This window comes from Heteronotia binoei, chromosome 2 (genome assembly GCF_032191835.1).
Source record: "Heteronotia binoei isolate CCM8104 ecotype False Entrance Well chromosome 2, APGP_CSIRO_Hbin_v1, whole genome shotgun sequence".
Lineage (NCBI taxonomy): Eukaryota > Metazoa > Chordata > Lepidosauria > Squamata > Gekkonidae > Heteronotia > Heteronotia binoei.
The window spans coordinates 123,171,284-123,187,170 of NC_083224.1; the positions used below are offsets into that span (position 1 = coordinate 123,171,284).

At 41.7% G+C, this 15,887-nt stretch overlaps 1 protein-coding gene across 1 annotated transcript in view; it reads left to right on the top strand.

Moving 5' to 3' along the window:
- ROR1 (receptor tyrosine kinase like orphan receptor 1) overlaps window positions 1–15,887 on the top strand; it is a 325,748-nt gene that overhangs the window by 194,868 nt on the left and 114,993 nt on the right. Inside the window, exon 2 of the mRNA XM_060231943.1 lies at window positions 11,713–11,784. Within this exon, the coding sequence (XP_060087926.1) occupies window positions 11,713–11,784 (72 nt within the window). The remainder of the gene's footprint in view (window positions 1–11,712; window positions 11,785–15,887) is intronic.

Consider the following 15,887-nt stretch of genomic DNA (forward strand, 5'->3'; position numbering starts at 1 on the left):
ACTCAAATTACACAGCTGGAGTAAGTTAATAAAGTCAGATACAAACCAGTTTCTCTGTGGGAAGTATTTATGATTGAGTTGGCTTGCTACCAAATTATATTTAATTACAGTTGTGTCTCATTAGTTAAGAATAATTTTTTCATCATGTATTTCATTATGCATATAAAAAATAAATGTTTTGGCCCAGTGATCATGCAACTTCTTGTATATGCCCAAGAGAACTCTGGCTTTTCTGTTTCTCAAGCAGCTCTCTCCATGCCTTTTGGCAAACTGCTCTTGAAGTGGAGGAGAGTTCAAAAATAGTGACATAGTATGTTGGGTCTGGTGTTCAAGGAGAAATTGCCTTTAATAGGTCAAAACTAGAATGCAACAAAATAATAAATAAATACTTTCTTTGTAATAAATACTGATCTCAAACCATTTAAAACAGGTAGAAATTAGACAGCCAGAAGTCAGGTCAATGGTAGGTCATAGGCAGGATTCGATGAATACCAGGCTTTTGGGGAATTTGATTGCCCCCATGTTCCTCATCTCAGAGTAGACTTCTGTGAGCCCTGAAAAAAGGCACTATTGAGGATCAGAAGACCCCCATCCATGGATAAATAGCCATGAAACATAGTACTGTGAAATTGCAGTGAAGAAGGACAATCAGGCAAAATACTCCTCCTTTTCTGCCAGCAGAGATTTTTTTTTCAGGTGGAAGCTCTGCTGACAGAAGAGGAACAGGGAGTTTCTACCACTCCTCCCAGTTCACTGCATCATCTTTACTAAAGGACTCTTTTGCCCTCTGAACCCTGGTAATACCTGTTAGTAGCATTTGTGATCTATTTGGTTTCTAAGCTATTTCATTTGCTTTGGGTACATCTTAAGTGACACCTTGCAAAGGAACTCTGTGGTTTACATAGAAATCTTTCTAAATGAAGTAGAAACCAGAAATAGATTGATAACGATTAAATATTGAGAATAGGAGTTTTTGCTGTTTACTTTTCTAAAATATTAAAATAGCTTGGATGCCTACAGACATAACTGTCTATCTTTGCATCAGGCAGTGACAAAAAATAGCTTTGGTTAGATAGGAAGAACAGGATTGCCCTGAAATAGCTTTGATCAAGCTTCCATGTATGACTGACTTTTCTCCTGTTTTTAGAAACTGACCGGCCACAGTTTTCAAATTTGGCTAAAGTATGAGAAAAAGAGCCGCATGGCACAGAGTGGTAAGCTGCAGTACTGCAGTCCAACCTCTGCTCACAACCTGAGTTTGATCCTGGTGGAAGCTGGGTTCAGGTAGTCGGCTCAAGGCTGACTCAGCCTTCCATCCTTCTGAGGTCAGTAAAATGAGTACCCAGCTTGCTGGGGGTAAAATGTAGACAACTGGGGAAGGCAATGGCAAACCATCCAATTAAAAAAACCTGCCATGAAAGCATTGTAATGCTACGTCGCCACAGAGTTGGAAATGACTGGTGTTTTCACCTTTTACCTTTATGAGAAATCCAGGGGAAGTTTAATTTATCACACATGGCATAGTTATTGAGGATTAGGAAAATGTCTACTCCCTTTAAAAGCAGCTACTGCAGTTTGTGTCTTCTGATAAACTATGTTTGTGAAGTGAAATCTTTTTTAGGCAGTGATGGTTAGATCTTAAAGCTTCCTTACTAGGAATGGGCGCAGTCCAGAAAAAAAAAAAGACTGTGGAGGTTTGAGGTTCATTGGGTTTATGGGCCCCTGGACCATGCACCTCCATGTTTAGTGGTCCAGGTTGTGGTCCATTTGGTCAGTGCAAAAGCCATTTAAAATTTAAATGGCCTTTGTGCAAAGCCACACAATGTATGAGTGAAGGTGAGCGACTTCATCCACTTTGGGGTGGGTAAGGTCACCATTCAGACTTCATACGCCTGTTGCGCAGCTTTGCAAAGGCCATTTGAAATTTAAATGGGCTTTGTGCAAAGCCGCATGGCACGCATGCTTATTTCAGGGCGTGAAGTCACCACTTGGCCTTCACTATCATGTTCCTTTTATATGGGTTTTGGAAGCCCAACTGACATGAACCCTATGAACTTCCTGGGAGGTCTGTGTTGGCAGGATGGCATGGACCATGAACTGGGCCCCAGTCCATGCCCATCCCTATTACAGAATCCCTGCCTGCCAGCTGTAATACCAGTCTTGCTTTCTGACTCCTGAAAGTGGATTCTTTGGAATCACGTCCCTGCTGAGCTCCTTTCTCTCCCCTAGTTCTGCCCTCTACAGGCTCCATGCCCAAATCTCCCAGAATTTCCTAAACTGGATATGGCAATCCTGTTACCTTGTTTCTGGAGGCATTAAAAGAAAGAAAAGAAAAGAAAAGATGTTTCTTTAAACAGGTTCAAATTGTCTATAATTAAATTACCATGGCTTTAGGCAGCTGCTTATTTATGGTGCTAGTTGGGGAGCTGTGAGGACAAGGGATATTCACTCCCTTGTCAATGCATATAAGATTATCATTCAGGTCAGGAGCATCTATATCTTTGGACATAACAGCAAGCTTTGTATGACTTTGCTAACTGTGCTGGATTCCTCATCTGATAAAGTGTGCTTAAGAGCACACGAAAGCTTAAGTTCTAAATAAAAATTGGTTGGTCTTAAAGGTGCTCCTTGACTCCTGGTTTATTCAACTGCTTCAGACCAACACGGCTGCCCGCTTGGATCTATCTAGCAACATGATAGCTGTAAATAATTTTTTTTAGCACATTCATTTCAGTGGCCAGATTTGTTTAACTTTGCTGATTGGAAGTATCCCTTTGAATTGTGTTATCTATTGATTCATGCCTTCCCCTCTTCCCTACTTCCTCTGATCTACATGACGTCAAGGCATCAGAACAGAGATTTCCAAATACTACCATCTATTATTGTTTCAATTTAATTTGTTATAGCAACTATTAACAAAATGAGGGGTTTGGTTCAGGTTTTAATTAGTTACTATCCAAATGTATATCTCTACCTGGAAGGGGGGGCAGATTTAAGGCCCTCTTCCACAATCCACAATTGATGATCACCATTGCTCAAAACTGACAGCAATAATTCATCTTTTGCCTTGAGTGAATGTTGCCCTGCCCTGATATAGGGATGCCAGTCCCAGGTGGGGGCAGGGGATTCCCCAATTTTTGAGGCTTCCCCTAGATGTCAGTCACCTGGCCAGTGAGGGAAAGAACCACACCAACAGTCATTCACAACCCCACTTGAAAAGAGCAGGCAGTGTGTTTGCCTGCCCTGTGAGCTATGAATTCATGACTTGCACGGCAGGCATGCAGAGTGCCTGCTCTTTTCAAGCAGGAGCCACCTAATCCTGTCCTCAAAGTGGCAAATTTGCAGCTTTCAGGGGAGGTAAGATGGCACTCATTTTTTACAAGCAGGGATTTGAACACCTGCCCTGCAAGCCACGAATTCACCACTTGCAGGAAAGGCACACATGGCACCTACTTCCCCCCAAACCATTTAAAGGGAAGATTCCCTTTAAATGGTTGGGGGAAAGCAGGGGGCATGCACATGCCTCAACATGATGATGTCATTCTGCATTATGTCATTGGGATGGCCCCCTCCCAGAACACCCCACACATACACATACCAGGGAGAAGATGGGACCTCGCAGCACTAGATATTGAACTATGAACACTGTTCTTTGAAACAATCCTTCCCAATTATTAGCAATATTTACCCAGTATTATAAACACTGTAAACTGTGATGCTCTAAAACCCCATAGTACAATTTGTCAATCTGAAGCATTTGTAGTGGGTATGAGAAATAACCAGTATAAAATTTGCATTCATTTAAAGCAGTGGTCCCCAACCTTTTTGGCCCCAGAGTCCAGCCCCGGGGCTGGCCCACCAACCGTAGCCCCAGGGCCAGTAGGGTGGGGGCACCCAATTCAGCTGCCCCCTGTGGCACCTCCCCCCATTTTCCTCCCCCATTTCCTCCCTCCGCCCCCGTGCAGCCTCACCGCCTCCTCCCCCCCATTTCCTTCTCCTTCCTTCCCCCCTGCACAGCCTCACTGCCTCTTAAAGGTGCAACTTGACTCCTACTTTGTTCTACTGCTTCATACCAACACGGCTGCCCACCTGGATCTATCCTCCTCCCCATTTTCCTCTCTCTGTTTCCTCTTCCCTCCTTCACTCCCTGTACAGCCTCACCGCCTCCCCCCCCCCCATTTGCACCATTTTAAGGCTGGGGAAGGGGCCGTGAAGCTCCTCCCAGGCCGATCCCCCCCAGGAAGGAGGCAAGGGCAGCATCCCTCGCTGCTGCTGCAGTTTTCCTGGCTGATCAGCTGATTGGTGGGGGAGGAGGTTGGCCTGGGAAGCGCTTCACTTCCCCTTCCCCAGCCTTAAAATGGTGAAAACGGGGGAGGAGGACGCACCATGGGGAGGGGGCGGCAAGGCTGTGGGGAGGCGGCAAGGCTGCATGGCCCATTGCAAACAGGCTGTGGCTTGGTACCAGCCTCTGGCCCGGAGGTTGGGGACCCCTGATTTAAAGCAATAGCTATTTCCATGCTCCAAAAAGAAATGTCGCCCATATTTTTGAGATATATGAGGAAAGTATAAATTCAGCACAAATTATCTACTTAGGCTGCATTCCTTAACTTGCAGGCTGATATATCAGTGGAGTATTTTTTAATATTGTCACACCTGGTATGGATTAAGGAAATGGCAGTGAGGTTTAAGACAGCAGTATACTGCCAAGTTCCTTTTTCTATATATGTCAAGACTGAATGACTGACAGAGTTCATCCAGTCAGCAGCATGTCCCTAAGCTTACCCATGTTTTGAGGAGGCTATAAAAAGTCTAGTGCTGGTCTGTTTGTCTTCTCAACACACTACAACCTGAAACAAAAGTCTGGGCAAAATATATCCATCTTCTGCATTTCATAATAGCGGAAAACCTGAACTGTGAATTGATTTTAAAAATAATCCTAGGTTGCTGAATCCTGACCATATTATCACCACAGAAATGTAGGCTGGCATTTTCAAAGTACTTTGGTGCTGGGGCCTCAACGGAAACAGAAGTGTTCACTGAATAAGCTTTTCATACCTCCAGCCGGATCTCCATGAAATTATTGGAAAGTGCTTTTTGAATAGATTCCGACCTCAGTTTGAGTGGAGAACATGGATTACAAATAAACACAGAATGAAATACCAGCTAGAAAACATGTAGCCTAATTAATTTGGTACCTTTCCAGAAATATCCTCAGAGCCAGATTCCTCATCATTCTGGTAATATTTAAAAACAAACATAGATGGCTTGTGTGGGGAGTGTTCATACCAGTGTTGGCAGCATAGATAGCAGTGGATGATGATGATGATCTTCATCGTTAGCTTGCCTTTCTCACTGAGACTCAAAGCAGACTACAAAGTGTGAAAAGCAATTCAATCAGAGAGCAAGAACCTCCAGTATGTGCTTCAGGAGGAATAGAATTACAGAAAAAACACACAAACAAAACTAGTCTAAGACTTAACATACCATAATGAAGACAGACCAAGAGCATTGCAGTAAAAAAGGAGGTGAAAACTTATAATAAACAGTGCAATAGACTATATTACTGTCCGTTAGAGAAGCCACTTCCTGTATTGTGTGTTCCATTATTTTATTTTATTTTAGTAGATTTTTACTCCGCTCTCCTTGTTCTAATTCCTTTGAAAAATGCCCTCCTAATAATTTCTGTTTTGCATGTTCTGTGAAACAGTAGAGTGTGGGACCTTCTTGACCTTCTTAGGCAGGCTGTTGAACAAGGTGAGGACTACCACAGAGAATGCAGATGAATGGGTAGTTGCTGATCTTACGCATTTGCAGGGTGGCACTTTCAGAAGGTTTTGTTCAGATGACCAACACTGCATAGCAGGAGAGAGAGTCCTCCCAAGTATGTGGGTCCAAGGCCATAAAGAGCTTTGTAGGTGATGACCAGAACCTTAAACTGAGCATGGTAATGGATTGGAACTAGATAATGGGGTGTCTCCAGAATAGGTATGACATCCATGTTCCAATTTGGACCTAATAATAGCTGAGCTGCAGCATTCTGAAACAGCTGAAGTTTCCAAGTTGTCTTTAAGGGTGGATCCATGTTGAGTGCAGTATGATAGTTTAGCCTCAAAGAAAACATCATGTGGATCCATATGGCCAGGTCAATGGAATCAAGATAGGGGAGCATCTTTCAGGCACCATGAATCTGAAATAATGTCTTTTTTGCAGCTGTACTAACTTTTTTTCCTGCAATAAAGCTGCATCCGGTACAACCCTAAGGCACCTCATGAGTCATCAAGTGTCAGCTGCACCCCACTGAAGATGGGAGGCACAGTGTCCTTTGGGACTTCTGCCTTCCCAGTTAACATCTTGTTAGTATTTAATTTTAGCTTGTTGGCCCTTAGCCATTTAACCATGGCAGTCAGGAAGCTGTTCAGAATCTCTTACAATGCCACTAAGTGATTTGTATAAATGAATATAGACCTGAGTATCATCAACATATTGATAACTGAAAGGATGCCACAGCCAGCACGGGGGCACAGGGGTGGCAGCGCCCCTGTCCCCCCCCCCCCCCCCGGCTACAGCCTTGATACCAGGTAGCAGATACTAGCAAAGAGACTGACAGGAGCCACAGTCAGAGGAGACTATACTGAGTGAGATGGACTGATCCTGAACGAGGAATCTTCTGCTTTTAGATGGACTGTGGTTCAGTGGGCAGCATGCTTTCTTTGCATGCAGAAGGTCCCAGGTTCTGCTGATAGTTCCACGATCTCAAGTAGGTGTTGGGAAAGACTGGGGAGATCAAGGTTCAAATCCCCACCAGGTCAGGAAGCTCATGGCTGACCTTGGCCCAATTGCTTGCAAACTAAGTTAACTCACAGGGTTGTTGTGAGGATGAAAGAGAAAGATGACAGTGGGGATTTTTCAGGATTATTTTGGATCCAATCTGAGGGAGAGAGTTACCCAGAAGGGCCAAATGTTCAGCAAAACACCAAAGAAATAAAAGATGACATCAGTCTTGAAAAGTCTTCTGGGGCAGATTTTGGTTAACTGCGGGGTAATGTAAGTGCTAAATTATTGTGGCCTTCAAATAAATGCAGCAAGCCACACAATGGGGAAGCAGCATCCGCACAATTATGATAACTGAACAGAAAATGCTTCACAAGTACTAATAAATGCAGTTTGAGGGTCAGTTCAGGTATTAAAATCTGTGCTGAACATCCTGGTGGTTGCTGTAACATGGAAATATATATAGAGAGAGCCAAATCATTGCCTAGGTAACACCCAGTTTACACAAAGGAACTTGGCTCTGGCTGAAGATGGTCTTCCTCTTCATTAGTCTTCTTCTTGGCACCAGTCTTTGTCCTGGGTTTCGTTGGACAAAGGTTTGGGTGGTCTGGCTGGATCCATGCCTGGATAAGCTTGATGGTTCCAGGGTGGTTCCATGGGTGGCTCACATCTGTTGCGTACGTGTGCCTCCCGCTGTCCTGAAATGGAGTCTCGGTACTGCTGGAAAATAACTGGTGTTAGCCTCCCAAAGTGGATTCTATGGTCAAGGCTGAAAACCGCTTGGTCTGGATAGCTCTTAACAGCGCGCTTTTCTTCCGCTACAAGATAGAGATGGCATTCGCCCAAAGCGACTGGAAACCATCCGCTTTCCTTTTGGCTCTCTTCCAGGAACACGGGGCGCTGCTTTAGCGTTGTGGCTGTTAGTAGTCATAAGTCCTTTCCATTCTGGTAGGCAAACCCACGTCCTTCTGTCAGATGTGTGTGAGCTCTGTCTCCAGGCACTCTGGCACTTGCAACTGTGAGGAAAAAGCCCCCTACTTTTCATACACATGGACATCGTAGTCTGGCACTACGATGCCCATGTGTATGAAAAGTAGGGGGCTTTTCCCTCACAGTTGCAAGTTTCAGTTCTCATGAATGATGGAAGTGATTTTAGCTGCCACTTTCAATCTGTTGACATGTTTGCTTGTCAGCATAATTGCGCTTCCTCCATGCCTCTGTGTCAGTGGGAATGATCTGCAATGAAGATTTCACAGTGTTTAATATGGGCTTTTCTAAGATTGTATATGCAGTTTGTGTAGTGACACTTATAAAAGCACAAACTAAAATTGTGGATATCCAACACCTTTATCTCCTACAGGGCTGAAAAACTGAAGTGTCTTGGAGAATAATCATCAGAGTAGCCCCACACGTATTCTTGATGAGTTTGGAGGGTATATCCTTCTGGGTCAAGGGGCAAAAAGGTGCCTGATCCCGACAGGGCTTCTATTTCCCATGCATGTTGGCTTAAAAATAAAAAGTCTACCCACTTTTTTTGTTCTAAATTGGCGGTGTTCTTTAAATATCTAACTGCTTTTTGTTTCCATCAAGGTAGAAAGGATTTGCCTGGAGGAAGGGCACATATAGTGACCAGTTTGCAAAAGTAGAGTTATATAAGAAGGGGTAGTGAGAGGCTGCCTCTATTTGCATCATAGTCATAGTATCCAGGACTTTTTTGAGCAGAAATACACAGGAATGCAGTTCCAGCTGGCTTAGCCCAGGGCCCCAGCTCAAAGAAAGGTCTCAGGCAGACGGAAATCACTAGGCAGCCACGTGCTCCCAGACTACATGCTCCATCCTCTCTGTCACCTCCAGCCTCCACAGGGCTTGTGAAGAGAGTGAAGAGACATGGAGTTGCCTACAAACACCGCCTCCCAGAAGAAACTGGGCCTGTCGCTACCTGTCATGTGGCTCTCTCTCTGGCCATTTTTGGGAGGGGGGGGTGAAACAAGGTCTCTTGTTGACCTGTGTGAGAACACACATCCATGAAATGCAGCTGATGGCACTGTACTGTTTTGTGTCAACATGCAGAAAATAACCTACTGAATGGGTGATGTCCCTTCCAGCAACATCACGGGGTGTGGCCTAATATGCAAATGAGTTCCTGCTGGGTTTTCTTTTCTTTTCTTTTTTTACAGAAAAAGTCCTGACAGTAACTATAATATAGAAGAGCAATCGGGACCAAAGCATTATTTGGGAGGACCAGGGCAAACCTGTAATACAGAGCCTCTGCTCACACATCCCATGGTTTTATATGATCTCATGAGCTCTGAAAATTTAAAAATATTATATTTCTTTAAAAGACATATACCATGTCATAGTAAGGGACTTAGGCCCCATTTAACCTTGTAGTGTTAGTAACCTCAAGTTGGGGCCCAGAATTCATAGATGATTTCCATTTTAGATAGATCTGTTTTTCTGGAAGAAAGGGTAGTTTCAGAGGGTGAACTCTATGCTATGTACTTAGATTCTAGGAGAAATGAAAGTCCTAGAGTTGCTATAAAGTTTGGGTTTTTCCCTGTTATATACTACAGACACAGATTTTTCACAGGCCTATTTTTGTCACTTGTGTGCCCCTATTGCTTTGTTCTTTTCCACTGATAGATTCTGTAATGAAGTGTGTGTTTTCTTTAAATGTTTAGTAAGTGTCACAAGAGAAAGGGAGGGGTAAAAGAGGGGGATGAGTGAATGAGGTGATTGGTTAGTGACTGAGAGTATGGGAGGAGTTTTTAAAGTGTGGAGAGAGACTAGTCAGCAGTTAACTGTCAACAAAAAAAGTTTAGTCAACAGAGACTGAAAGAATAGTGTTCTGATAGAATCCAACAGACTGCTGTGAAAAGCATTAGGATTCTAGGGAAGAAAGTAGTAATACTTAAGTGGTCTTATTATATACTGGAGAAATTCAAATCCTAATATTGTCGGAGTTTTACAAGAATGTGAGAGAAAGAAGCTGACAGAAACCTGATTTAAAAGAAAGGGAAAGAGGAAGGAAGATTTAATAGAGAGGAGTGATTGTGAAGAGAAAGAATGTGTCACCTTAGTCAGAAGTTATTAATGTATGCTGTTTTATTTACTGAAGAGATATGTTGCTAAACATCCTGAAATCAATATGCTTCTTGTACAAATAAAGTTTTATTTTGTTTTATGTTAATCTGGAGTCATATGTTTTTAAAATACAAGAGTCTCATTCTAAGGACCACATAGTCCAACAAAGGGGCCTTAGAGCTTGGGCTATGGGAAAAGCTTAGTATCTTTAAAAAGAGTGTAGTTGTGGCAGCTTTGTTATTACATTGCTGTTATCTCCAGGATATTTCCCTGCACTTTAAAACTGCAGGGAAATATGCTGGAAGTACAGTGATGTAATATCACAGCAACCACAAGAGGGAGCAAAACACATATGGGGGAAAAAAATGAAGCAACAGGGGCACACAAGGGACAAAACTGAGACTGCAGAAGAGCCCACTAAATGCCAGAGGCTGCTTAGGGATTGAGAGATGGATGAGCCTGCTATCAGCTTGCAGCCTCTTGTGGGCCCTCAGAGTTGATTTTTCTCTTCAACACTAAAAAAAAACCTGAATAGGCTAAAGGATTCATTTTTCTTTTAGTGAAAGCTGAGAATTAAGAAGATCAAGTAGTTGGTCTGTTATAGACATATAGGGATGTGTCAACTCCCAATTTTTAAAAAAAGCCCTCCAGAAGGTGAGGCAGCAAGAGAATGAGAAAGGAAAATGAAGCCGATGTAGTTTGGACCTACAAAAATGAGCACCTTCCCATCCACACAACATACATACTTTGTGATTTTTCCATAATAGCATGTGAAAGAATGCGGGGGGAGGGGGGGAGAGAAAGTACATGATTATGGAACGAACATTGTATGAATACTAAAAAAAATCTGTTTAGGGTGGAAGATTGAAGCAGACTGATGTAAAAACAACCAGTTTCTGCTCAAATATGAGAATTTTTATTAGAGAACGGTTTGCTGCTCTGTTTATTAATATTTCTGAGAAAATTGAGGCATTTATACTTATAATCTCCACCAATGTGCTCACAATTATAATTATACATTTTGTTTACCTTTGATGAGTAAGTCCTGCAAATATCTAAACCGTCTCCCAAATTTGCATTTTCCTCTCTCTCAAAAAGCTCCAGGTGGGAGTAAACACCCACCCCATGGCTTCAAGATGTCTAGAAATTTTAGAATTCTTTGGATCCTCTTTACTGCATTGGAATATTCTTCTAATATATTTGGTGGTTGATGAGGACTAAAGAATAGATAGGAATGTCATTCCTCAGTTGCCTAGGATCCTTGATTCCTGCACTGAAAACAATCACTGCTCAAACAGCCTGAAGCAAATTCTTTTAGTTAAACAGTTTGGCCATAATCCAGAAAATCCTTAGGTATGCAAACCTTATGTGCAGTTGCACACATCTGAGCATCTCAGTTTTCCTCAGGAACGAGCCTCTGAAGTTGCCTGTCAATCTCCTTGGATTGCATTTTTCAGGAAGTGTAGGAATATCATGTTAGAAGGGAACAGGAATTTGAAGGGATCTGAACTTGCAATGTGGCCATCTGAAATGGAACCCGTGTGTTGAGCTACTGAATGTGATTATGGTGCCACAATATTCTTTTTGCTTCCAAATAATTTCACTGGTCCCTAAAGCTTTAGTTGGTATGAAATCTCATAGTCATGACTGATAGTTTTTCAACAGAGGCTGGAATTCATATCAGTCTAGGCCTTTGTTTTGCTGGTAGTGTGGCATGCTCAGATCTTTATAACCAATGTTACTTAACATCATCTAACTTTAAAAAGAAGTCTGTCTTTGGAAATATAATAGTACTCTCTGAGTAGTCTATTGGTTGCATATGTATTAATGGTTTCTTCTCTCTCCCCTCTCTTGCAGGAATGAACATGTCAGCCACTGCTGATTTAATACCTACATCGTCATGGAACATGTCAAGTGAACTAGACAAAGGTAAGCAGAGATGGAAAGAAACATTCTAGTCCAGATTTTAAATGCTCTTCTTAAAGTTCCTTTGCTCTGATTGTGTTGTACTTGGTTGTATCTAAATCTGCTGATAAGAGTGGGGGGAAGGAGTTCTGGCCCATCTTGTTTGCCAAGTGACCGTTTGGCATTCAGTTACACACCAGTCTTTGATTTTTTGAGAATGCTGGAACTTGCCCTCCTCCCTTTTTCTTTTAGTAAAATGTTCCACATGTTAAAAATATGCCCAGATGTGAATTACAATGCTTTGTGACCTACCTGACATTTCATCTTGTGGCTTGTAGAATCTGGATTCAATATTAACAACCTTTGGTCTGCGTCACTTTGCAGGCCCATTTTGATCTGCAACTTTGAGTCAAGCTGTTAGTTCTGGACTGGAAGGGAAAATGAAACAAGCTTTTATATTTGTGACAGCTGTTGTGTAGAAAACTGTGAACACACATTGTGTGCCACCATTGCTCTGCTGAGTCTGATTTGTGCATACATGAAGAGCATATTTCTCATGTATGTGTTATGTGGTGTTGTAGCTTTTGCTGCAATTGCCTGCTTTTTTTTACTTCAAAGTGCTGGAGTTGTGTCGTGCTTGTGATATCACTCTTCAGGTTGCAATTGCTGGATTACACCATCATTCTCTCAAACTATATACCCATTATCCCAAAAAATGCAGTGGCAGGCTACAGTATGTGGCTGTTGTGCTGCATTCAGCTTGGTTGATTACTCCTTGTATATGGATGCTATGTCAAAAGATAAAAGGTGAAAAATCAATATTCTAATGACCAAGAGCATGCATAAGAGCTATTTCAGTTTAAGTATTTCCTTTTCTGTCTGATGGTGGTACCTCCCCACTGACAGAAATATAGTTATTGGTAAAGTAGAATTATTATCTTCTTCAACACCCCTGCTTTTTCTGGTAAGATAGGATTTAGGGCTTTAAATGACTGTTCTGATTACGGCAGGGGTGTCAAACATCTGGCCTGGGGGCCGAATCAGGCCTCTGGGGGGCTCCTATCAGACCCTTGAGCAACTGGCTGTCATTTGCTTCATTCTCCTTCTCTCTTGCTTCCTTCCGTGTAACAGCCTGCTTTGCAAGGCTTGTTCAATCACGCAGGAGCCACAGAGCATTTTCTCAATTGGCTGAGGTTCCTCGCTTGGGAAGGAAGGAGTAGGGAGGAAGATCTTGCTTTGCCAGGCTATCACAACCGCACAGCAGAGCTACTGAGCCAAGCCTCTCTTGCTTCTATTGGTTGAGGCTCTCCCACTCCTGAACCCTTGGGTACACACATGGCCCGGTCCAACATGGCCTGGCCCGACAAGGTCTCATTTATGTCAGATCCGGCCCGCATAACAAATGAGTTCGACACCTCTGGGTTAGGGTTTCCAAACTTGCATCTTGGGTGTAGTTCATAACCTCAAGGTCACTAATGTAGGCACATTTCCTAATGTTTTCAGAATTGCACTGAGAAATGTGAAGGTCACACAAGCATATACAGTTTAAAGAAATCAACTTCCACCTGTTTTCCCCAAGAGCTGGCATGCGGTCTCTGAAACATCCATATAAACTGGATTTTAAAGCTTGTTAAATGCCTCATGCGAAATTGGTTCACAGCCAGCATTCCCAATTAAGCAGATGTCCCTATTCAGCAGCCTTCACAGTACCAGCCATTCTCAGAGGACTCCCCCCCCCCCAATGGTATACACATCAGTATTTCATAAGATACATTTTTCATGCTCTTATTAAAATATTGTAAAACTCAATGGGTAGTTTTTTCGTGCTATTCTCCACCTTGACTACTTTTTTGAGTGACTGGCTACCAGCTAAGTCTCATTTTTATTAAGTAAACTTAATTGGCAGCATTAAATAGTTGCCTATTTATCCTTTTTAACAGGAAATGAAATTTAAAAGAGATGCAACCACCCGTGAAAACCTGTTGAAAGCAGCAATTGATGTGGCAGGGAGAAGGTGGTTTCTCACCAAAATGTTAAAAATGAAATGCTACATGAAAAATAAAAATAATAATTTTTAGAAGCACCTTAGAATCATTTGTTTTATTTCTCCCACCCATTTCTGTCATTCAGTGGGAGTTTGTTTTTCCACAGAGGAAAAATCAACTTTTGTTGTCATTGCCAATCATCCAGATCCACTTTAGAAAAGTACAGCCTCGCTGCAAGGAGACTGTTTTTCTCTAGCGATTGGGCAGAAGCACAAGTTCTCTTGGCTGGGAATCATATGTGTTTATATCACACTGAAAGATTTGTCATGAAAAATAGCTTAGCTGTTTGTAATGTGTATAAATTAAAACATATACAATCAAATATTTTAGAAAAAAGTCCAACTCCAGTGGCACCTTTAAGACCAACAAAGTTTTATTCAAGGTATAAGCTTTCGTGTGCGTAGACATTTTTTCAGATACATTGAAATGGAAGTTGCCTGTTTGTACATATAGGTAGAGGGTGAAAAACAAATTAGGATACAGCTTGGTAAAACTATTTGACAAATGCAAGGACCAAACTGGAATAACAAGCTTAGTTTATGTGGTCATCATTTGTTTGGTGGGTAAACATAGTGAAGGAAATAAATATATCAACATTGGACACTAGTACACAAATTGAATTATTGTTTGAAGAAGTTTGATGACTTTTAGTAACATACATAGTTACAGATACACATCAGATCTAATGCTAAAGTAGATAACTAATGATAATAGATAATAACTATTGGACACATTAATTCAATTTTAATGTTGCTGCCATTAAACAAGAAAAGCTATTAAAACATAGGTTTTAGTTACCTACCTTTTACAGGTGAGTAATTTGTTGATCTGATTTAGATGCTCATATTTATCTTTAATATCCAATTCTTAGCTATTAGCATTTTGGCTGCCAAAATAAGATCGAAAATCAAAGTTTAGTGTTCTTCTTCTTCTGCATAATTAGAGAGGAGACCTAGAAGAGTAACTTTTGGACATTTGGAGGAGTATGAGGTGTTAACATCTTTTGTGTATAATCTTCCCAGTTTTTTTTTTTTGCATAGTTAGAAATGATCATTATTTATGCAGATAGTCAGCAGACATCAACCCACATTTTCAGCATTTATGAGGTTACTTTAAACTTTATGAGGTAACTTTAAAACCTTTGAGGATTAACATAAATATTAACATTTATAAACATTATAAACATTTTCTCACATATTTCTTCAAATTGAATTGACAAAATCAAAAGTAAATATTGACTTTTAGTAATCTTCAGATATGGAGCAATTCAGCTTTGTTTCCTAACACCTATGCAGATCAGACTAGCCCTTAGAGAAGAGCCTTCTCTATTGCGGCCCCCCACTGGTGGAACCAACTCCCTGACGATGTTAGAACCTTGCGGGACCTTGCCCAATTCCTCAAGGCCTGCAAAACAACATTCTTTCGAATGGCCTTCAACCAAAGTACATAGATGCCCAACATCATGGCATGGAATTTACCAACAAAACTGTTGTTTTAAAATCGCATTAATAATTTTAACTTGTAAATTGCTTAATTTTAACTGATATTATTGTAATTGTTTGTATTGTTTTATTGTTTCATTGTTGATATTCAATGTTGTTAGCCGCCCTGAGCCTGCTCCGGCGGGGAGGGCGGGATATAAATACAATAAATAAATAAATAAAGTAAAAATTCAGTTTTACAGCAATAAACATAGAAACATAGAGCTGAAACTGATCTCAAGGGTCATCTAGTCCAACCCTTGCACAATGCAGGAAATTCACAACTGCCTGCCCCCCCCCCATATATTCTACCAATGACGTGAGGAGACCTATGCCCAGGGGAAAGTGAAAAACCTGTAGGATCCCTGGGCCAAGTTGGCCAAAAGAAGAATTCATTCCTGACCTCACAGTGGCTGTCAGCATTACTCTAGGCATAAGAAAGACCCATGAGAGCCAAGAACAGTTGGGTTTTATACCCCACTTTTATCTACCCTAAGGAGCCTCAAAGTGGCTTAGAATCACCTTCTGTTCCTTTCCCCACAGTAGTCACCTTTTGAAGTAGGTGGGGCTGAGAGAATTCTGAGAGAACTGTGACTGACCA